The sequence below is a fragment of the Brienomyrus brachyistius genome, chromosome 1 (assembly GCF_023856365.1).
Source record: "Brienomyrus brachyistius isolate T26 chromosome 1, BBRACH_0.4, whole genome shotgun sequence".
In the NCBI taxonomy this organism is placed as follows: domain Eukaryota; kingdom Metazoa; phylum Chordata; class Actinopteri; order Osteoglossiformes; family Mormyridae; genus Brienomyrus; species Brienomyrus brachyistius.
Window position 1 is genome coordinate 7,087,959 of NC_064533.1, and position 22,563 is coordinate 7,110,521.

Consider the following 22,563-nt stretch of genomic DNA (forward strand, 5'->3'; position numbering starts at 1 on the left):
AATGTTAGAAATAACATTGAAATAACTGACTTTACCTTTATGCACTTTATGTCAAGCCTTTCGTTTGTAATAAACTTATAAAATTATAGTGCACATAAACGTTTTTCCCCTTTTGATTTAATTTAATGCAATTATAAAAACAACGCATTGTTATGATCTTGTCAATAAGATTGTTTACAGAATAAAAATACGATCAAGATGTAAGTATGCCATTCTTTGATATGCATAATTAATATTTTAAAATAAGTACTATTGCGAAATGAAGAGACGTGGACAATGTGTGAGATTTAATTATGTGTCTCTGTGTATTTGTGAAGTGTGATGGGAACACATCTATTTTAACTTGCTGTGTAATCAGAACCTTTGTCAAACTGTGCTGATGTTGTCATTTGCTGTAAGACTTGCCAAGAGCAGTGTTGTATCCCTATTGAATAAAGCAAATTTCTCACAGCTGTCTATATGTAAAATTTTTAATTGCCGGTTGTAGACGTTTGACAGCACAGCCAGAGTTAAACATTCGCAAACGGTGGGGATAAAACGCAACTGAAAAACTGAATGTGAATTTTAATTCACTCTGCCAGTCCGTATATTACTATTATAAATATTAAGTATCTTTGTATTCTTAGATGATATATAGAGGACAGAATATTTAAGATGACAGTTCCGAAATTAAAGGCAATTTTGATTATTTATATTATTCTAGCCGTACATTTAAACATAGCTTAAAGGGGAGGTAAAGGCGCCAGTTATCCCTTAAAGGACCCTTGTTATTTCTGCTATTTTATTCAAAATATTCAGTATATCTGCATTTTACATTTAAGATGCAGCTTTATTTTGGTGTGGAATTACGTATGAATCCTTTTAGATGTAAAAGAACGCTTCATTCTGCAGTCTCCGTAGAAGAAAAAATTGTTTGTATCGAATAGCATTTATCTTCAGGCACAGTTTGGGGCGCCCCTTTAGGCCCCGGTGCATTCTGGGACAGCACCCTCTCTTGTATCGAGAGGCGCCGCTAAACCGAAACCGGTAAGGGAAAAAAGCGGAGTGCGGAATTAAAGGGGAAATGAAATGTGAATATAAGCGTCGTCTTTCTTTAAACGTGCGAGGGCTACTGCTTTAAATATTTCCTGTTCGGTGGAAAACGCCGACTCTGTGCGGAGTGCGGGAGACGCAGGGGTTTCTTTAGCCGTGTGTGGTTTAGCTCTCCGGGCAGCGGGTTACAAAAGGGTTAATTTTTTCAACTGCCGACATTTTTACACGCAGCTCGCTCGTTGTCCGGGACGAAAAAACACGACTAACGTTGTGCATAACCGGGCTCTATGAAAGTGAAGAAGGCATATGCACCGTTCTCTGCGAAATAACATTACCCACGGGCCCGGCTTTTATTTAGGTATAGGTGTTTTTGTCTCCGCCCCCAGCTTAGCTAGCTAGCTAAACCTGCCCATGCGTGGAGCGGGGGTGCAGAGGGGAGACACAACAAGGGGTTAATGTTGTGCTTCACTAAAAGTTTGCAGAATCTTTGCAGAATAACTTAAAAGTTTTACTTTGATGCCTGATATATTTGTGCAATATACGATAACATATCAGCGGATTATAAGGCGTCCCTTTGGCGATGCCACTTTGACAGGCACATGTCATACACCCTGTCGCATTAACTGGAACCCAGAGCTCACAGACAAGAGCGCATATAAACCGCCTTCTGCCGCTTGACTTCAGCATGGCTCATATTTATAATCCAATTCTTAAAAATACAATTCTGATGTTATCCAGCCGCCGTCAGAAACTCGTATAAAAGGTGCTACTTACTTTTATTTATTATTTGTAATAGAATGTTAATATGTGTGCATTGTCATAGGTTTCCTTACATCCCTTGGGCGATTTTTGTGCAATTTTAGACAGTTTGATAGAAGGATTTGTGTAAGCAGATGGTATGCATTCCTTGCATTCTTCCACCTTGTAGGCTATGTTAGTGTTACGTATGGGTTACTTTATTCATTTATAAATAAAATTAATATTTCTAGTCATCATCGGTTTAGCACCAACCAAAATAACCAAGTTCTTCATAGCTTATAACTTTCTCCTTTTTTTTTTTGCTCCCCAAGATCGTCGTCCGTTGAGAGGCAGCGGTCCAGTTACTGGTAAAGGTACAGTCATTGTCCCCAGGTCATGTCTGTGCGGGAGTCTTTTAACCCCGAGAGTTATGAACTAGACAAGGGGTTCCGATTAACCCGCTTCACAGAACTCAAGGGGACCGGCTGCAAGGTCCCACAGGATGTACTTCAGAAGCTTCTGGAATGCCTGCATGACAATCACTTCCAGGAAGACGAGCAATTTTTGGGGGCAGTTATGCCCAGGCTAGGTAGGTGTCCTCAATTGTGCCCCCCCCCCACCCCCCCCCGGTAAATGCTAGTAAATGGGGCGAATGGGATCCATTAATTGTGTAGTCACCGTGACGACACTTCACTGAAATGTCCCCCGTGTGTGCAGGTATCGGCATGGATACTTGTGTTATCCCCTTGAGACACGGTGGTCTTTCACTTGTTCAGACGACAGATTACATTTACCCCATTGTGGATGACCCCTATATGATGGTAGGACTTCTGGAGCCTTGTACCATTTGTGATTGATTTTTTTTTTTCATGTCGAGTGATTAGTGTCTGAGTTGTTTCCTTTTCTTCCAGGGGCGCATCGCCTGTGCCAACGTGCTGAGTGACCTCTATGCTGTAGGTGTCACAGAATGTGACAATATTCTCATGCTTCTGGGGATCAGCAATAAATTGTCGGATAAGGTGAGAAGCATATGTACTTAAAATACAAATTTAAACCACAAAGGATCTACCATCGTTTGGACATAGTATTAGACATTTCACCATAGATATCTGCAATGTACAAGTTTTAGTTTCAGAGTTTACAGCTGTTGTCTTTTCGGACAGAATTTGCAAACCACCTGTAGATGATGCCTTTTTTGATGGTATTTTATAGCTTTTACATTTTTAGATTGTTGAGGTTTTGTAGAACTTAGAGATTTTCTCCGAAAATGTAAAATGCGTTATAGATAAAATGTATCATTATTATTATTACTGATGAAAGCGTCTGTCCTTGAATATAATGGCCGGTAAATGTCATTGTCAGGAGAGGGACAAAGTGATGCCCCTGATTATTCAGGGGTTCAAAGACGCATCGGAGGAGGCAGGAACGTCGATAACGGGGGGGCAGACGGTGGTGAATCCCTGGATCGTTCTCGGCGGAGTGGCGACGACAGTATGCCAACCCAACGAGTTCATCATGTGAGCGAACCTCTCGTCCCACGCTGTCGATTTTCTCCACTTCTTCACATTCACCTCAGACCTCCTCCTACGTGTGACCTGGTGTCTCTTACCTTACTGTCAAATCCATTTGCAGAAGACGTGCTGTAACAGGGGTGAACATCACTGAGAACAGTGTAGTTTCAGGGTGTTTACAGAAACATCTTCTGTATTGAGAAGGCTGTATCTTTCAGCTTATAATAGTATTGATAACTATATACATATTTGCATAACTTACCATCCTTCGGCACAACCTCCCTTTGCATATACGCTTATGGTTAAAATAAGCGTTAAAAATAGAGTTAAACAATCCTGCTTGGCTAGTGGGACACAGCAGATGTAATGAGTTGTAGTGCACCGCGCGTGGCCGGCGTAAACACAGCGACTGCACCACCAGCCGTATGAAGGTGCAGTGTATAGCCTAACTTATAAAACTCATAATACTTAAGAATAATATGTATTTTATGAATTTTTAAAATTTACTTTATTGTAATTTTTATCATTATTTGAATGCATCTTCTGTCTCATATGAAGTATGTTGGCCTATTAGAGTGTACAGGTACAGTGTAGATGCAGTGTACCGTATAGTGTATATGATGTTCGCATAGCATTCAAGTCGCCAAACGCCCTAATAGACAGAGCGTAACCCACTCCTGTGTTCCGCCAGATCTCTCAGTCAGGGGTCAGTTCAGATTTAGGTTTTGGCATACGGTGTGTGAGAGAGACAACAGGTATTATTTGTAATTATTTTATTCGTTTGTTTATATTCTGTATGCTCAGCGTCCGCCAGTCAGTGTGGGTGGTGGTGGGATTCACAGTGGTCACACAAGCATTCATTTATTTGTTTGGAGTTCAGTTTAGCGGTTTGACTGTGGATTAGGAACTGAATGCTAGTTTTAAATTTATTTTCTTTTCAATGATGTTTATGGTTATACATTGTCATTAATAATAATAATAATGATGATGATGATGATGATGATGAACACTTAAATGTAATATTGGTTTAGGGTTTTCATTAACCCAGCAATTACTTATTGAACATTTACACTAACACTTCAATATCCTAAAATTCAAAGTGTAACAAAAACTGGATTTTTACACCTATTTCCAGTTGTTTTCGAATGCAAATACAAATAATTTTGCTGCCTCAACAGATACAACCACTGTGCTCTCTGCACATCCCTATATATATATATATATCTGCAGGATGTATCTTCCTCGGTTTTAGTTAGTTATAAAATCATGCATCGTAGGGGGTCTCCAGTGCTGGTCTTTTTTGGTAGCTTAATGCTGAGCTAATTTTACTGCTCATTTGGTGACATTAAGCAGCCTTACACTTCACTGAGGTCCGATTCACTGATGCTCATTTCTACGGGCCGCTCCCCTGCAGGCCAGACAACGCTGTACCTGGAGACGTGTTGGTGCTGACAAAACCCCTGGGGACACAAGTGGCCGTGGCTGTGCACCAGTGGCTAGATATCGTAAGTGAGAAGATACTCATAGTCACAAAACACGCAGGTACTTCCAGAATAACAGTCCTGCGATGGTATGTTTAAAAAGGGAATTTAATATTAAGGTATCTTTGAAGGCTCTGGTTGACCATGTGGCTATACAGACGCTCCTCTACTTACAAATGAGTTATGTTACGAACGTCCGTTCGTAACTGGAAATGTTCGTAAGTCGTTATTCAACATCATTTTAAGGGTATATGCAAGTACAAAGAAGTAGGATCCTGGCAGTACGCACGTTACGCTGCTGTGCGGCGGGAGTAGCGGCCAGAAGTCGTACTAGGCGGAATTGGCGTGCAGAAAAAAAATTGAGGTTGCGGACAGGAAGCGGGAGCCCAATGAACACAATTTGGACTTGCAGTTCTCTTTGTTCGTATGTCTAAAGTTCGTAAGTTAAAAGTTCGTAAGTAGAGGAGCATCTGTATATGATTTTTTTTGTTAATATTTCAAATTTAAAACTAAATATATTTGAACAGTTGGGCAAAATAATTGCGTATTTTTCTGGGCTATCACTCCCCGTTTTGTTAGAAGCTGTCTTTCTGAAACGTTATAATTTTTTATTTGTTTGATGTACATATTCAGTAATGTGTGCAGAAGAGTGACTCTTCTGCTTTAACAGCCTGAAAAGTGGAACAAAATCAAGCTGGTGGTGACACAGGAGGACGTGGAGCTGGCTTATCAGGAGGCCATGATGAACATGGCCCGGCTGAACAGAACAGGTACGGGGGGAGCCGTCCTGGCACCGCTCAGCTCGGCTCTGCCTCACTTACTACCTCAGTTAGCTGCTTTTGACTGAATTCTTGTGTTACAGATAGACCTGAAAATTCTAATATTATGGTGGAGTGTTTTGGATCTTTCCGGTTTGCAGAACATGCATAAATTTAATGGTCCAGTGAACATGAGCCAGCTGGCTGTCTTCAGGCCACAAGCTAAGGTGTTTTGTTTTTTTTTAAATCGATTCGTCTCCCAGCGGCCGGCCTGATGCACACCTTCAACGCCCACGCCGCCACCGACATCACAGGCTTCGGGATCCTGGGCCACGCCCAGAACCTGGCCCGGCAGCAGAGGAGCGAGGTGTCCTTCGTCATCCACAACCTGCCCGTGCTGGCCAAGATGGCCGCCGTCAGCAAGGCCTGCGGCAACATGTTCGGCCTCATGCACGGCACCTGTCCGGAAACCTCGGGTGAGGGGAGAAGCCGTCTACCTGGCCTTTGATTTCACCCAAAAGTCCCATCGTAAGAAGTCCGAAGAAATGGACTTTTCCTAGACTTGGTGTTTGTACCTATAGATAACCCCATCTGAAACTGAGGAGTATGTTCTGATGAACTCATAGTAAATTGAAAAAATCATAAGTTGAATATGGACATGATATGATATTACACACTTGGGCATTTAGTAGCCATAATGGGCTAGGGGAAATTTAGATAAACACCTTACGATATATCGCTGAACATTGTAAGAGATGTTTACGCTCGTGAGTTTGATGACTGCTGTATGTGCAGTCGCACCATCATGAAGTCGAGATGTCGTAAATCGAACCGTCATAAAGCAAGGGGCATTTGTATAGTTGGTGTCCGTTTTGATTTACACCCGCCCCTCTTCATGTTCAGGAGGCCTGTTGATCTGCCTGCCCCGAGAACAAGCGGCACGTTTCTGTGCTGAAATAAAGTCCCCCAAGTACGGCGAGGGCCACCAGGCCTGGATTATCGGCATCGTGGAGAAGGGCAACCGCACTGCCAGGATAATTGACAAGCCCCGGATCATCGAGGTGGCCCCACAGGTGGCCACGCAGAACGTCAACCCCACTCCCGGGGCCACCTCTTAATCCTGCCTCCCCCCGCCCCCCCAAGCCTTTTTAGACACATGTTCTGATGCCATCCTTGAATACATAACAACTGCTGTGTCTGTGTGATTCTTGTGTGCTCAGACGTCACCTTAGGGCAGAAGGGACACGGACACAGTTTAAAAAGAAAAAAAAACATTCATTGCCTTTGTGTCTTTTTTTCCTACGTTAACTGAAGACGCACCTAATCATGAGGCAGCTTCTGAGTTGAGAATATTATTACCCAACACTGTTGATTCATTTTGAATCTTTAGACAGGTTTCGTCTATTGCCGTTTAGGCTTTCTTCAAAGGTGTCCCCACCCTGCACACCTTACCGATACGTAGCAAGCATTTTTATTGTTTTATTTTTTTTTTTAGTCCCTGCACTATGTACAGTGAAATCCTGGGACTGGAGTAGAAGCTCCTAACGGATGCCTTGAGAAGAGTGAAGCGGGATGTAAACGAGGAGGCGGGAACTTGAGGGGTCGCTTGGTAGTTTGTATCGTTTTTCCTCCCCTCCCAGTAATGTTCTCCGCGTCAGTCAGAGGAGAGCATGCTGGTAGTGTCAGCTGAGGAAAGCTAAGGTTATATACCGATAAAGGTGCCGTGCGCGTCCTGCGTGATCGGTTATTATTCCGACGTTTCTCGTAACAGTGGGAATCCTTCGGTCTGCTGGATTCTGGAGGCCATAAATGCCCAGGAAGCGGCTCACCCGTGTAAATGCTGGGGGGTTCAGGGAACTTCCCACGACAACATGTTCTGTGGTCAGTAGTTACAGCGTGTGCGACCTTGGCCACTCAGTATGTCTCCATAGGCACTTCAGCGTGTAGTGTGTCACATAGCTCTCTTAGTTATATTTTTTATCTTTTTTTTTTTTTTTGTTTTGCAAAACAGTGTCATGTCAACATTGCGACTTCCGCTGAGACCCCAATAAATGTATAATTTTTTATCTCTTGTATTTGAGACGTGTTTGTCTTTTATTTCGGTTACTGTGGGTGGAGCGGCACTTCGTAAATCCACGATCGGCACGTATGGCCTGTTTCTGGGACCCCACGTTAGCACCCCCCCCACACACCTTTTCAGGTTTTTAAAAAACTAAATAAATAGCTAGTGAGTACAGTAGGGTCAGAAGATCACAGCAGAGCATGCTGCCCGTTAGGGTTAAAGACTTACAGCTAGGGTTAGGGCTGCCTTTAAGGCTGTAATTAGGGTTAGGATTTGTTTTAACGGTTTAAGCTGGAGTTAGAGCTAGGTTTGCTATTAGCATAACGGTTAGAGTTATGGGGGCCCATAGAAATGCATGATTTGAGTGGTAATCAGCACAGCTAATGTGTATAACATAAACTGAAGCTCTGTCTGTCGGTTCTGCTGTCACACTGAGAACAACCTCTTGCTTTAAAGGCCTCTTTCTAGACTCGTTATACATGGTAATGTTGTTGCATTTAGTTTATTGGAAGCTGATGGTAAAAAAAACATTTCACACATAATTTAAATCCAAGAATTTTATATACACATTTAAAATAAATTTGATCTGTTTCAGCAGGTGATTAAAAATATTTACACAATATGCTCACAAAATACCATATTTATACCATGTATATATGTATATAGGGTGTATTTGACCAGTTAGTTTCCATCGGCAGTTTGGTCACTCGAATACAGTATGTAGAATATTCTTATGCATCGACTTTTGTTCCACTTGTAGACCCGTGCCACGTACTTCATAAAACAAAACTGATCGCTGTTTTTATACCACAAGACAAAGGAAAAATAATTTTTCAGATATACAGTGTGTAACAGTGGTAATTATTCCTGGAAGCCTGCAGTCATTTGCTAATGGTTTAGGTGAAGATGCATGCCGTCTGACATATGGTACATAGGTGTGTAAGTATCTTCTCAGTCTCACAGCTTCTTGGTCTTAATATCAAACAGAGCCTGGATGTCCATCATAGCCTTTCGGATGTTCTGGCCAAACCGGTAAGAGTCCTGGACAGAGACAAAGCGGACAGTTATCTCACACGGTAGGATCTGATCCACTGTATAAACCACAGGAGCATCTAGCGGCGGGATACGATGTTTCGGGGAGATTCCTGAGACGACAAATGCCTCACCGTCTCTGGACTGGAGAACTTGCTGGAGATGTGGAACGTGATGAGATCCTCGCCAATGATGATATACGAGACGCCATACCCATCGTCAGCCACCTTAGCACAAAGAATGTCCCATGAATACCAACAATTCCGACATGAAACATTCCAGCCAGTCCCGTTAAAGAGCACTACAGGAACCCACCGGCCCAAACCCCCCTCCAGCACCAACATATTTGGGGAATTTCTGGATGTCGATAAGGTTCAGCTGCTGCTGGGGCGTCTGACTGGTGGACAGTCTCCACGGCTCAGAGAGAACCTGTGGGAGGAGCCAGGTTACAAACACTCCAAAAAGGCAGAGTCACACGTCATCTCTGTGCCAATCAGCGGCCGTCTGACCTGTTTGAGGAATGGCGAGTTGATTCCCAGGTATTTGGACACAATGTAAAGGCAGAAGAGGTGGCGGTCGATGCCCGAGCCAGTCATGGCTAACCGGTACATGTTCTGGTGCTTCTCCGCAGCCTTCCTGAAGAGCTCTAACCTCATCTCGTTCTGTCCATAAATAACCACAAATTAGGGGACTGAAGCAACTTATAAGCAGAGAGGGAGGAGTTTCAGACTGACTGTACGGGTTTGTTCAAATTTCATAATGAACTTATTTTTCTAAATTTAAGATGGTGGGCTGAAGATTTCAGAACAGAAATATCCTCACACTATGATTACTGTAAAATTTATGGGTTTTACTTCACTGAGAAACATGCACATAACAAGCAGATGGTCAATTTACAGTTTTCTCTTTGTCCTCCATGGCGCGGACGAACGCTGTGGACTCCCAAGTGCAGGAACGCACCGTCTCTGTCCGGCCCTCCTTGAACATCCGGGTCATTGAGGATTCATAGGTCAAACAGAACTCTCCCTTGTCCTACCGAGTCAGATCAAAACACCTGTGAGCATGTGCTTCACATGGAAAAGTAGTAACTTTGAAATATTTTCCATTTTTGATTGATTCGTTTCCATAAGTCGACGAGCTAATCGCTGAGCTGGACCGAGAAATTCATCTGAAAATGCGACCGGGATCCATGACCACCTTCGCATCACGTGAGGAAAATGGGACAAACCCGGAAATGTGCGAGCTGCAGAGCGAGCTGGATGAAGGCATCTGGGCTCGTCCGGCACCTCTTAATCAGGCCTTTCCCAAAGTCAGCGAACAGGCAGCCATGGAAGTCGACATCATCTGCGATCTCCTTGGCCAGAGCGTAGGACTTGCCAATGACAGTTTGGCACTGGGTGTGAGGGAGGGGGAGAGGAAGGAGGAAAGGGAAAGACGGAACTCATGAGAAATTCAGATCCCAGGAGCATAGAAGCTGTTGGACCCTTGGTCAATCAATAATCAGTTATTATTGAGATGTATGTAATTGGCAAATTGCAAGGTTTATAAATATTTTTGAACATTCGTACATGCATACTAATGATGATGATGATGCGGTAACCCTGGTCATTCTTTCCAGATCAAAAATATTTTCCCTGAAAGCAGTTGTCTACATCAAGGTAAGAAAACCTTAATGTCTTAAAAATCCTCGCTTAAGGAGCTAAGTATTTTGGTGAAGGACCCCGTTGTGGTGAAGCTGAGCAAAGTCTCTGTCCCAAATCATCTCAGAAAACACCCATCTGTGGAATGCAAGACAAGCTATATGTACATCAGAGGGGAATCAAGTCTAAGCTGAATCCCAGCGTGACGGTCATGCAAGGTCACTGGTACACACCTCAGCCGGAATGTCCCATTGGAGCTTTGTGGGAGGTGGCAAGTTTTTATTTAGGTCGCCTTTGCAGTGCCCCTCCTCCGTGTACCCAAGCTGGAAGCAGTCAGTGGCCAGGACGTACTGAAACGCAAAGACTCGTTACCGAAGACTGCGGATGGGACCCGTGCCCTCGCTGACATGCCACCTCCTCTCCGGGCCAAATTACCTCCCACATGTGACCCACGATGGGCGAGTCCGCCCAGGAGTGCTCCGCGTTCAGCCCCATTTTGCCATTCTTGTAGATGACCAGAGAGAAGGATTTGTCAAACCACCTAAGAGACATGTTTGCGAACAATAATTAGCAAATAAAAAAAGGTCAGTGGGTCACTTGTGAGTCTAACAGACAGGGGCACATATAGGGTTGTGGCCATAGGACCACTGGCCCCAGCTGAAAGCTGATTGGCCCCTGGAATTACCATTATGTCACTGACCAATTCAAAACACACCATTATTGGCTGGTCCCTTTGTGAGAATTACAGTCGCTCTAATGTCCCCACCTTAAAAATTCTAGAATCTCCCCTGATCGAAGAAGCATTGCAATATTCTGTTCCAGGATTTGATGGCAGTTTTCCTGCATGCCCCTATTGTCCCATACCGGTCATAGCATTTCCCATGAAGCAGAGACTTGGCATACACATCCAGGGACTTGATGTTCTCAGGGTCGTAGCCATGTGACTCGTCGTCCAGCGTCAGGAAGAAGGCCGCGGTCTCGATGGCATCCAGGGATGCTTTGTTTGTGCCTTGGCTGAAGTACTTCAGTCGGGCTCGGGCCCATGTGACCCTGCGGGGAACAGAACGGGAGGTTGGACCGCGATCAGGAATGGCAGGACGGCGGCACCCGAATAGGTGACAGGATAGCAACTCGCTCGCCTTTCTCCTGCCGTGAGCGCGGCCAGCATCTTCTCCCCAGGCTGGGGCTCAGCGGGATCGTTGATGATCCTCTGGAACTGCACCTCCAGCTCGCTGGGAGTCAGGTGCCTGCCACCATAGTACAGCCAAAGCTTGAAGAGGCGGCCGTGGTGGTAGACGACTAGATGCTTCCTGTCCTTCAAGTGCTGGATGAAGTCTGCCAGAGCAGAAGGTGGACAAGCCGAAGAATCACCCTCATTGAGCTACATCACACTGTATTCCTAAAGCACATCTAACCGGACTTTAAGAGGATGCTAGGATTTTCCCTTAATGCATCACTAACATCTAGAAGAGAAGGACATGTATACCAAAAGCAGGAAGATACCTGTCTCGACACCAGGGATCCTGGTGGTGTTGAACATCCTCTCCATCTGGAAGGAGCACATGGGGACAATCCCCAGAGCCCTCAGCTGGAAGAGACAGGAGAGGACATGGGATGGTCCAACGTTACTGAGGGTCCAACATGTCCAAACTGTGTCCTGATCCATCTGCAGCACTTCGCCTGTCTAAGGTCAGCCTGCCCTATTAGTTTCATTATTTATGATCTAAGGGGTTCCCAGTACTTGCACCACAGTCCAACAGAAATACCAAAAGATATCAGCCCTCAATCCGTATTCGACATGTGACACGGCTCACAGTTCAGTGTGTTAAATTTATACCGTATTTATACCGCGTTGTCAGTCGTATTGGATGCCCAGGTACCAAAATGGACTGATATCCATTTCAGGCTAGATCTTCACGAGGGTCAGGTGGATGGCACTGACTGCTGTGGGTACTGATGCTTAGGGAGACGTCCAGCTGTACATAGGTCGAAGCCCTTTTTGAGCCTTGATCGAGCTTTAACAAAAAGATTAAATGGGCTCACAATGTCTCGTCAAAACCGACCGTCATTTTACAGTGACTTCAGTCTGACTTGGAATACATCTTACACCTTATGCACTGAATGCATCTTTGTCTGTGCTCCGCATGCTCTTGGATGCATGCATTACAAATTCCCTCTGGGATCGATTCATTCCAGTTCCAGTTCTCTTGAGACAGAGTATATGTGTGCATGTATCAGGGACTGGTGTGTGACTGTGCCCTGTAAGGGGCTGGTGCCGCGGCCTGGGTTGTTCCCTGCCTTGTGCCTGTAACTTCCCCCCCGCGACCCTAAAAAGGACAAGCGGTTTCAGATAATGGATGGATGGGTGGATGAACTGCAGTACTGGAGCCTAATGACAGCTCATTCCAGTGGCGAAAGAAAATGACGGAACACACAGAGCCTCACCGGGGTGTGCTCCCCGCGCTCCAGTTTGCGGCGGTACTGCAGCATGGCGTGGACGACATTGCCCGCCCTGGCGGCCTGCCGGTGAGTGGGGGTGACGTACAGCAGGTCCTGCAGGGGAATCAGAACGGGGGTAGGATGGTCTCAAATGCACATTTCCAGTGCATACCAGTCCCTGAGCCATCATCAAAATTACATGCCAGCATCAGTTCTGAAACCTCACTCACAAAAACTGTGATTCAAGTGGTAAACAAGTACATGTGCCGATTATACATGGAAATAAAGTTCAACTACTAGTAGAAGACTAATTAAAACGATTGGTGTTCTGGACTTCTAGTCTTACAACCTACCATGGTGTAGAAGTTACTGTTGACCATAATGGGACCTCTGCTTCTGAGATAAATGTATTCCTCCCACCAGTCACTGACCTGGAAATCAATGAAATCATCAAAATCCAAAGTATTCATGAGCAGGTGTGGAAAGGTTGGTACAGTGTGATCGTACAGGTTTTGCATTATGCTTACGTAATTTGTTGACCACCATGATTTGAGAACGAGGTATTTTTGTAATTTAGGGGCCGGGTCCTTCTTGAATTCATTTGCGACGATCTCCATTTGCTTGTACTGTTCATCGTCCAGCAGAGGGCGCACTGACTCAAGATACTAAAATAAAGATTTAAAAAGTGCAATTGAAGCAAAAGTGAAGTAAAAGTACAGTTGTATTTGAGGATACTTTCAGTCAGAATCCTCTTTAGCAGGAGCTCATTCACCCTTCTGATGGTGTCATCCACACTGGGAACCGGCAACCTGGGGAGCGAAGCCTGGAAGCTGTACAGCAGGGGCCTGCGGCCGGAAAATATCTTCACTAGACGCTGTCGAAGAGAAATCAGTTTTTTAATCTGCTTGGAAGCTCAGTCCTGACATCAAGCTAACCCGGTACAGGAGCGGTTCACCTACCAGCCACAACTGGGTGGAGAAACTCTTTTTGCCGTGCGACTCGAAGATCCAGCCGTGGTAGGAAAGAAGCACTTTGAGTGTGTAGCGCAGCACCAGAATAATAGAGAACCACAGTCCCGTAGCGAACAGTATGGCACTCACTATGGTCTGTGTCTGGACTGTCAAATAGTCACTGAAATAGCAAAAAGGGAAAACAGTGTAAGCTTATACTTGCCCGGACATTGACTAGAAGCATCCTAGCTTCACTTATACCCAGAACTACTCCTTGAGAACTATACTGGTGTGTTGGTGATGCGGTTTTCAAAGCAACCCACTAACCTTACTGGCAAGGTTTTCTTGATGCTTTCGATCATCCCCATCGAGGGGTCCACTCTGGCGTACAAGGTGCTCATTATGGCTATGACGACAATTAGCCAGCTGGAGGGGCTGGCTGGGTACACCCCAGCCAAGATTCCGTTCTGCACAAGACAGCGGAAGTGGCTGCTTGCCGATCACGGGGGGCACAGATACAGCCATTGCAGAAGACATCGTGACAATAACTGAATGGCTTGGGCAGCCTACCTTGAACCTTATTGCACGCTTCCTCCATGACGTCACGCCTGACAGGTAGATGTGTTTCAGCACCTCCCTGCTCAGGTGGAGGTCGATTCCCTCGGGGGTGACGGTGAACTGAAAGCCCACCGCCTGATGAGCTTCCGCCATCACTGGGGCTAATTAACCGGCTCTGAGGGGTCAATCAGCAATTAGATCTCGACAACTCAAAATATACTCAAAATGAATAACCCGTCAAAAAGGCGACGGTTAATAATTATTACGTATTATTCTGCACGAACACGACAAAATATGCGAAACATAATGCGATTTCTAGGGGTGTTTATTTATTTACATTTACATTTACATTTACAGGATTTGGCAGACGCCCTTAGCCAGAGCGACTTACATAAGTGCTTTGAGACTCTGCAATGAATTTCCAATGCTAGCTCAATAAGGACCCAAGCTATGAATACTATCTCTGAGAACTCCATTGAGTAGTGTAGATTTTTTTTTTTTTTTTTTTTTTAAACACACACCAGAATAAGAGTCGAGAAAGAATATAGAAGTTCTACGTCAGGTATTTCTGAAAAAAAATACCTGATTTATTAATACTTTAAGTCCTAATAAACAGGAAATCCGTACATTTTTCCTAGCAAACAGCCTTAGTTTGTATTAAACGGCAAATGAATATCCTAGAACAGTACGATAATAACAGACGCATGAAAAGAATTAGTTTAAATATTAATTAAATCGTCAGAAAAACCCATTAACAGTAAGAGATTGGCATGACGTTTTCTTTTTGAAGTTCAGACATATTGCTTTGAGTTCGCGCAGGATTTAATGATTTACTATGGGAAATAATCTGCTGCGCTACCCTGCGGGGTCACACGTTTCTGATATGGCGTAGCCACCGGGTAGGATTAAATGACATTTTCCATTGCATGTGACTGGCGACCTACCAAGTGGGACAAAGTTAAAGGGGCAGATTTAGCGGTGAGGAGGTGGGCAGGGGGGTGTGCGTCGCTGACGGACTGAACATGTTATAAATACAAACAGCGCCTCCGTAACACATTACGTGAGCAACCTCATCACCATCCTAGTTGTATTTATGAAGAAATACTTCAAAGTTTAATCAAAGACAATGTAGGATTTGTATTTTCGCGACCATGCTAATTATCGCCATATTTCGTTAAATATAAATGAACGTAATTTAATCTAAAAAATTATTCATTTTTAGTGCCTTTAAATCGTATCAAGATATCTGGTTTGTATTGATGTAACCTGAAAACGTTCCCAACATTAATAGCATTAACAATATTTTACCTGTCTCAAATATCGATTCAGGGAAACCTATAAATTTGCTGGTAGGGTAGGAAATTATGTAGAAACGTTTCCAAGATATAGGAATAGTCAGGTGAACATAACGAAGAGGACAACAATAGGAAAAAAAACAGGTACACGAATTTACACTTTTATATAAATTTCCAAACAAAAATGCTCCAAAAATGCCATATAATTTATGATGATGCTGTACCTTATTTGATGTGTACGGAGATGTCCGATTGTGGAGATTCTGACAGATGATCCACACTGCTGTTTGTAGGGTCTGTAGAGCTGTGTCCTTGAAACGGTTTCCCTCAGGTACTAACGTGAATCAAAGCCTGTGAACTCCTTTCCCTCTCCTCTCCTCTCCTCTCCTCTCAGTCAATCCCTCCCTTCCTGTGTAACATGACACCATCCACAGCTGAACTGTACTCACCAGGCAGGCAGGCTCTTCTTTCACCAGCCTCGCAATACACAGACCCCCCCTAATAATAACACAGCTACACCATTGTGTACTTTACACTTAGTGAGTGCTGTGGAGTAACACCTCTGTGTTAAACCTAAGCCTGTGTGTTTTTAAAGAATCTGTTTATTGGCATGCTTGTCGAGGCTGCTGTGTAATGTCGTTACTGCCCTTTGCAACATTCTTCTTCAGATTATGAAGCAAAACAAAATTCGTATTTGCTTAGTACAAGAAAAAAAAATCAATTCCACCACATTTTACCGAGTATGACTGAATAAAGGTGAGGATTTTAAGACCTGTCGTCCAGTTTTCTTTTAGAACACATATACGGACCGTTCCCTACTTACAGCTAGGTTCTGTCAAAAAAGGTCATGGCGAAATAGTTGAATGTTGGAACAGGATAATTGCACTGACTTTTAGGTGTGAGACTGTGAGATGTGTGTGAGGCTGGGGTGGTCACACTGCTATACAATACGGTACACAGCATATAATAGGTAGCATAGCACTACTGGGCGTACAGCCGCCCAAAATGTATTTTCACATACAGCCGTGGGAAAAGTTAAAAGATCACTTTATATTTTTAAACAAATCTGCATTTTAAATCCCGGTTTAATCCTGGTTCTGCTGGCAGAAGCCTAGGCCGAGCAGCAGTTTGCTTCCTGGTTCAACATTTCTAAGACAGCAGTACGCAAAGAATAAAGTAAAGCAGGAGACACTGGGAACGACCAGAAACCTGGGGGCAGAAGCGGCTTTTCTATTGCCAGAGGTGACTGTTAAATTATCTGACAGTTTCTCATGAATCCGAGGATGAATCAAGTAACCTTCAAAACGAATGGGAAACATTGAGCGCAGGTGTGAAGTGCACTGCTAGGACAGTTTATATCAGGCTCCTAGGCGCGAGATTGAAGTCTCATAAAGCAAGGAAGAAGCGCTTCATTGATGACAAACAGGGAAGAATCAAAAAATATACATAATACACAGACACACATCAATAAATCAGGATTCCCAGTTTGGTCAAGACAAGACTGCACACGCATTTACATGTTTGTAAGAGATTTTTTACCTTAATGTAAATAGTTTGTAGGGTTTGCAAACTACCCCAACACATTTGATGTACTTAATTCTAGGTTTGTAATGGAATTATATAGATTTGCCATAAGATTTCTTGCGTGAGAGTCTGAAAGTGTGAGTGTCATGCCAGATGTGTGAGTTGGCAACCCTGACAAACTGAGAAGAGTGAAACAAAACATTGTGCTGTTGTCTCAATTTTTTCCACGGCTGTACATTTATTTAATAAAAAAAAAAACTTTGTATGCTTAAGTAGATGAAAGTCAAAGACAGTCTGTACTTCATTGCTGTGACTGACTGTGAAACCACAAAACATTTTGATACCTACCATTACTGAGTGAGTACCATCTTATGTAATATTCTCCCCCCCAAGTCGCTCGGTTCCTCAGGAAATCTCCTGCAGGGCCCACCTCCTTGGGGGAAAATGGAACCTTCTAGAAGTACAGGTGAAAGAGAGCCTCATAACTGGTGGACACAGGAAGAGGGGGGAGGCTGTGTGCCGAGAGCGAGCGGAGGTTCAGCCGCATGATGGAGTTCCGCTCCACGGCCGGGATGTACGCGTCACTGCCCAGGACCGAGCCTTGGCCCACCAGCGCCACCTTCTCCAGTGAGCGAGCGGCACCCCAGCGCTGAGATTCCACACAGAAGGACGTCACCACATTCTCAGAGTTATTCCCTCCAATCACGTGCAGCCTGTCCGTGGTGCCCAAGAAGTACAGGCTGGGAATGTTGACGTCGGCTCTTGTCAATGTTGGAAGCAGCTCTGCCCAGGAATCTGAAAAAGCAACACCGATCCCTAAGAAACAATGGTGTCCTTCCTAACCCACACTGAGCGGAGCTGGTAGACAGTCACCTTCCACCCAGTTTGCAGATTAAAAAGTCCGACATCTCATTCCCTCCTCTGTTATTGTAGCGTTACACTGCTAATGGAAAGTCTTGGGACACTTGCTTAATTCTGTAATAATCTAGTTTGGAATTTTATGTTACTCTAAAGGTTACTAATTAAAATGCACCCAAATACACTGCTTGTCAATGAACTTTTTAACCAGGAATAACTCTTTTAGAACTATAATTTGGGTTTCAGTTTCTTACTACTTGAATGGAATGTATTACTTAAAACTACTGGTCGTTTCTAGTGTGATATATATTTTATAAATAAAATAATGATTGTTAAGAAACCAATTAATTTGCGATATTTTTACTGAAATAAGCGTCCCAAGAGTTTTGGTGTGCACTGTGTGAGGATCAAGCTAGCGTGAAACCAAAGAGATCAGTGATTCTGTTTCCTTTAACCCCTTCACCGTAGGTTTTGAGTCTGCAGTGTGTATCTTTTCATTGTCCTGAGAGTTTTCTCTAGTTCAAAGGCTTGCAGTTCAGCCACTGTTGGTGACCTCTGCCCTACTTGTTCCAGGACCAGAATACACATTACTGTGACCTTGACCGAATTAGTCACAAGGTCAGGTGGATGTGAATGGAATTTGGACACACCAAAACAAACACGGGCTTTTAGCAGAGGGACACGGATGAACTTCACCTCGTCTCGTGTCGTACTGCAGGACGAGCATCTCCCCCGTCCTCTGGATAGTCCCCACCACGTAGACGTAGCGGCCAAGGGCAGCAGTCAGGGGGACGTCATGGGAGAGCGACATGGTGAAGCTGAAGTCGTTGAGGGGTAGGGAGGCCACGAACGCCCAGGAGTCCGCCCAGGGGTCATAGCGCTCAACGGCGGTGTAGAGAGACGTGCTGGAGTCGGGCGCTACCAGTGAGTCCAGGTACCATCCGCCCACAGCAAAGATGGAGCCGTCGCACACAGCAGAGCTAAAGTGCCGCCTGTGCTGTGGAGATGCACGCAAAGGGCTATCAAACCCAACTGTGGGAGGTCATCAGACTCCCTCTCCACCTTGAAGAAATCTCTCAAGAGCCATCTGTTCCAGGAACACCTCTGCTAGCCTGATCTCACTCCAAATTCCCACAATGTTCTAATTGTTGCACTTCCTGCTGATTTGAGCAGTCGTCTTATTAGGTTCTTGCTTAGTTTGGAAGATGTTGCGTAGCTCCTGGTAGTACCTGGGCACTCACTGGAAGCTCAGCCTAGCTGCCCTTACACCTAGTTGACACCTTGTTTATAATGTACCATTTGCATCTCTATTTGTCGCTTTGGACAAAAGTGTCTGAAAAATAAGTTTAATGTAATGTAATTCCTGATTTAACCAAGAACCTGCCAAAGGAATAATCAACAGGTAGTAGTTAAACCTCACTATTTTGCACAACATAGGTTTTAAACCTTGCTTTCTCCCACAAAGACCTTACAATTCCAATTTTTAAAAGCATTTTACCTTAATAAGAGGAGCTGTAGGGACCCAGGTATGTGTGAAGGGATTGTAGCGGAAAGAAGCCATCTTGAACTGGTAGCCTTTCTTTGCCCTGTGCCTGTAACCGCCGATGAGGTAGAGGTAATTGTACAAAACAGCCACAGTGAAGCTCCATTTGTCGGCTGTGAAGGGGAGCGCTGTCACTTCTCGCCAATCCCCATCCTCGTCGGAGCCCACCAGACTGTAGAGTCGGCGCAAAGCATCTTCCTCCGCACTTCCAGAGAGCAGGTTTTCCTTCCTGAGGGCACAGAGCTGGCGGGACCCTTTGGACCTCAGCCGAATGAGGTCGGCCTCCACCCCAGCTCCCAGGCTCCTGGTCAAATGAGGCAGTTCCAGAAGTCTCCTGCTCAGGTACTGGTACACCGTGTCCCGCATCTCAGTGCAGCAGATCTCCTGCGCAAGGTCCAGGTAGGACCGGCAGTTCTCCGGGCTCAAGCAGTCGGTGAGAGCGGAAAGGCACCTTGAAATGAAAGGCCTCGCCTGAAGGTAAGAGCCAACCTGGATGTGTGCGCCGAGGTCTTCCTGTGCGACCTGGAAACGCTGCCGAAAGGTGAACTCCAGAAAGTTGTAGAACACCATGGCGGGTACATGGTCCAGGTGAACGAGCCGCTCCATGGTCTCCCTCATGCTGGACTGAGAGAGACCTCGGAAATATTCACTGGAGTCCGACAGCTTCTCCAGGTCAACCTGATGAACACAAAATGAAGAGGAATATTATTAGAATTATGGTTCACCTTCCAATTGGAATTATTTTTACAAAGGTTATAAATTAAATAAAATAAATAGCTTGTATGAGGGGTGTTCAATAATTTATCTACCTGAGTGTGAAGGAAAGTAGCAAGAGTGTTGAAACAAGTCTGGGCAGGTTGTGACATGTCTCAAGGTTACTCATGCACAGTTGTGACTCAGTACCAGTGTAACATTCCAAGAGATGGGATACCAGGAAAGCCCTCGTGCAAATCAAGAAAGTGTTAGATTTGGAGCAACGTTCCATGATAAAATTTCTTACAAAAGAAGGGAAAAAGCCAAAGATCCATGAATGCATGAATCCAATTTACGGTGAGTCTGCCCTATCATCTGAAAGTAAAATTTCGGAGCAAGCAGTTTAAGTGGGGTAGAGAGTCCACTGAAGATGAACCTCACATTGGATAGTGCAAAAACGTAAAAAAAGAAGTCAAGGATTTAAATTTTGTCAGTCAGACAAATTTAGGTTTCCCGAATGGCCGAAGTAATGGGCATCTCAGTAGGTACAGTTTGGAAAATAATTAATGAAAAGTTGGGCCTGTCAAAGGTCAGTGCAAGATGTGTTCCAGGAATGCTGACACCATGTCAGAAGGCCACGAGGCTTCAGTGCTGTCAGGAGAATGTGGAGATGCTTTGTGAAGACCAAGTGAATTTTTTTCATTGTTGACTGGACATGAGACTTGGGTCTATCAGAGGTCTTGAGTCCAAAACAAATTCAATGCAGTAGAAACACAAGTCATCTCCCACCCCAAAAAAAGCTCAAGACAGAAAAATCTGCAGGTAAAATCATGGCAACTGTCTTCTAGGACTTTTGCTTCTGGAGGTCATGCCACACGAGACAACCATAACTGGGGAGACACAGCAGGTGTGCTGCTTCTTCACAGCAATGCGCCGGTTCACGTGTCAAGTCAGACTGCCATCCGAGAATGTGGGCTATCCACCCTACAGTCCCGATCTGGCTCCCTCAGATTATTTCCTGTTCAGAGTTTTGATGGAATCTCTTCGTGGACAGCGGTTTTCGAATGATGAAGACGGCAAGGTAACTGTGAAGTCCTGGTTTGAAGGTCAAAGGGGTTAAAGTGATTGCAGGAAAAGTGGATGAAGTGTATGGAGGTTGTCGGGGGACAAATAAAACAAAATTTCTTTGAAAACTCTTTTCTTTCCTGCTGAGGTACATACATTTTTGAACGCCCCTGTTATCTGTGTAGTTGGGCACTCAGAAGCACGAGACGCATCGGGACCTCCTTACGTGGAAAGCGTAAGTGCTGGTGTACACCGTCACCATGGTTTCCCCGCAGCAGCCGTAGACCCTCAGAGCAGCATCGGTCTGCCATGATTCGTGTTCTTTCCCCTCGGCGGTACCGAGTCCGGGAGCGGAGGGGAAACTCCTCCAAATCCCTATCACAGTGAAAACCCAGCGCACCCAGTCCGAACAGGACTTCAGCCAGGCGCCTACGGGTGGCAACAGCTGCAGCACGGGCTGGATCTTCATACTTAATGACGTTTGTCTGCAGGTTTTCGTTTTATGATTATTATTGATATTATTATCGGGGTTTTACGGTATCATTGTAGCTATTATCTACCAATCGTAAAAGATGGATTTAATAAATATTGGAGAGGTGATCATTTGCACTTTGCGCTTTACAAAAATCAGCTAGAATCTTTAGTACACCATACTGTGTTATTAACTACGTTATTTAATAATGTTAATTTGCGCTTGATTTGTACTCGCATAAATCACGGTTTTTGTGTCAACTATCATTTTTAAGATTTTATGGCAGTGAGACGGGGATGTTACATACGTGACCATGCGGTAAAGTTAGCGTGAGGCGCTGGCGGTACCTAAGCTGTCTCCCACGAAGAGGACCCCCGGTATGGAAATCACATGTATGCAAGACCGGACCGCAGACCTACTGTTTTACACAGCACAGGAGCAGTTTCAGGCGGCCTTCGACCAGTTATTTAACAAAAAACCCACCCTTTACAGACCGCAAGCAGCTCCACATATAAATTACCCATCAATAAAAGAGTAGTTTGTACGAAACTCGTCACCAAGGAATTGATTTTCTAAGCAGACATTTCTCTGTCCCATGACCTGAAACGCGACACCCCGCGCATGACGCACTTTCCCTACAAGAAATATCTGGGCACCCGCCTTGTGTTATTTTTAGTTTATTTTCATCTAGGTTATTTTTATCAATGAACTGCAAGAGTTTTACTTCTCATCCCCGCTTGAACGTATGTTGCGTTACTTGCATGCTGGTGTAGAGTCAGTGCTCCCGTTTCAGGGTCTTAATCTTGACCATCCTCATCTTCAACAAACAACGACAGGTTCTGACTTTATATTTAAAGGTACATACGGATTTTGGCCTTTAAAATCACCTGATTCGGCACATGCAACGAAAAC

At 44.5% G+C, this 22,563-nt stretch overlaps 3 protein-coding genes across 10 annotated transcripts; 1 reads left to right on the forward strand and 2 right to left on the reverse strand.

The window, feature by feature from the left end:
* Positions 1–969: 969 nt before the first annotated feature.
* sephs1 (selenophosphate synthetase 1) lies at positions 970–7,595 on the forward strand. Of its 3 annotated transcripts, none has more exons than XM_049025967.1 (9): positions 970–1,026; positions 2,103–2,359; positions 2,488–2,591; positions 2,682–2,789; positions 3,133–3,287; positions 4,696–4,786; positions 5,433–5,532; positions 5,784–5,996; positions 6,424–7,595. In XM_049025967.1, exons 2-9 carry the CDS (start codon positions 2,167–2,169, stop codon positions 6,636–6,638), a joined length of 1,179 nt encoding a protein of 392 aa, XP_048881924.1. In that variant the 5' UTR covers positions 970–1,026; positions 2,103–2,166; the 3' UTR covers positions 6,639–7,595. The 3 variants fall into 3 exon arrangements, with proteins under 3 accessions (XP_048881924.1, XP_048881915.1, XP_048881934.1); XM_049025958.1 differs by lacking the exon at positions 970–1,026 and adding an exon at positions 1,033–1,795; XM_049025977.1 differs by lacking the exon at positions 970–1,026 and adding an exon at positions 1,049–1,070.
* Positions 7,596–8,124: 529 nt separating this feature from the next.
* Positions 8,125–17,077, reverse strand: cpt1b (carnitine palmitoyltransferase 1B (muscle)). Its single transcript, XM_049025450.1, has 19 exons — positions 15,721–17,077; positions 14,214–14,376; positions 13,971–14,110; positions 13,653–13,824; positions 13,466–13,567; positions 13,221–13,358; positions 13,047–13,124; positions 12,700–12,807; positions 11,758–11,842; positions 11,394–11,589; positions 11,119–11,304; positions 10,690–10,795; positions 10,488–10,604; positions 9,843–10,007; positions 9,512–9,646; positions 9,124–9,276; positions 8,930–9,043; positions 8,749–8,841; positions 8,125–8,623 (listed from the first exon to the last, which is right to left on the reverse strand). Exons 2-19 carry the CDS (start codon positions 14,352–14,354, stop codon positions 8,540–8,542), a joined length of 2,313 nt encoding a protein of 770 aa, XP_048881407.1. The 5' UTR covers positions 14,355–14,376; positions 15,721–17,077; the 3' UTR covers positions 8,125–8,539.
* Positions 17,078–17,227: 150 nt separating this feature from the next.
* LOC125748809 (kelch-like protein 20) lies at positions 17,228–22,478 on the reverse strand. 6 transcript variants are annotated; one of them, XM_049025462.1, is made up of 5 exons: positions 21,999–22,478; positions 21,406–21,664; positions 19,377–20,099; positions 18,575–18,875; positions 17,228–17,815 (listed from the first exon to the last, which is right to left on the reverse strand). In XM_049025462.1, the coding sequence occupies exons 2-5, from the start codon at positions 21,646–21,648 to the stop codon at positions 17,475–17,477; spliced, it is 1,608 nt and encodes a 535-aa protein (XP_048881419.1). In that variant the 5' UTR covers positions 21,649–21,664; positions 21,999–22,478; the 3' UTR covers positions 17,228–17,474. The 6 variants fall into 6 exon arrangements, with proteins under 6 accessions (XP_048881419.1, XP_048881410.1, XP_048881429.1 ...); XM_049025453.1 differs by having other exon boundaries at positions 21,959–22,478; XM_049025472.1 differs by having other exon boundaries at positions 20,231–21,554; positions 21,999–22,477.
* Positions 22,479–22,563: the final 85 nt, after the last annotated feature.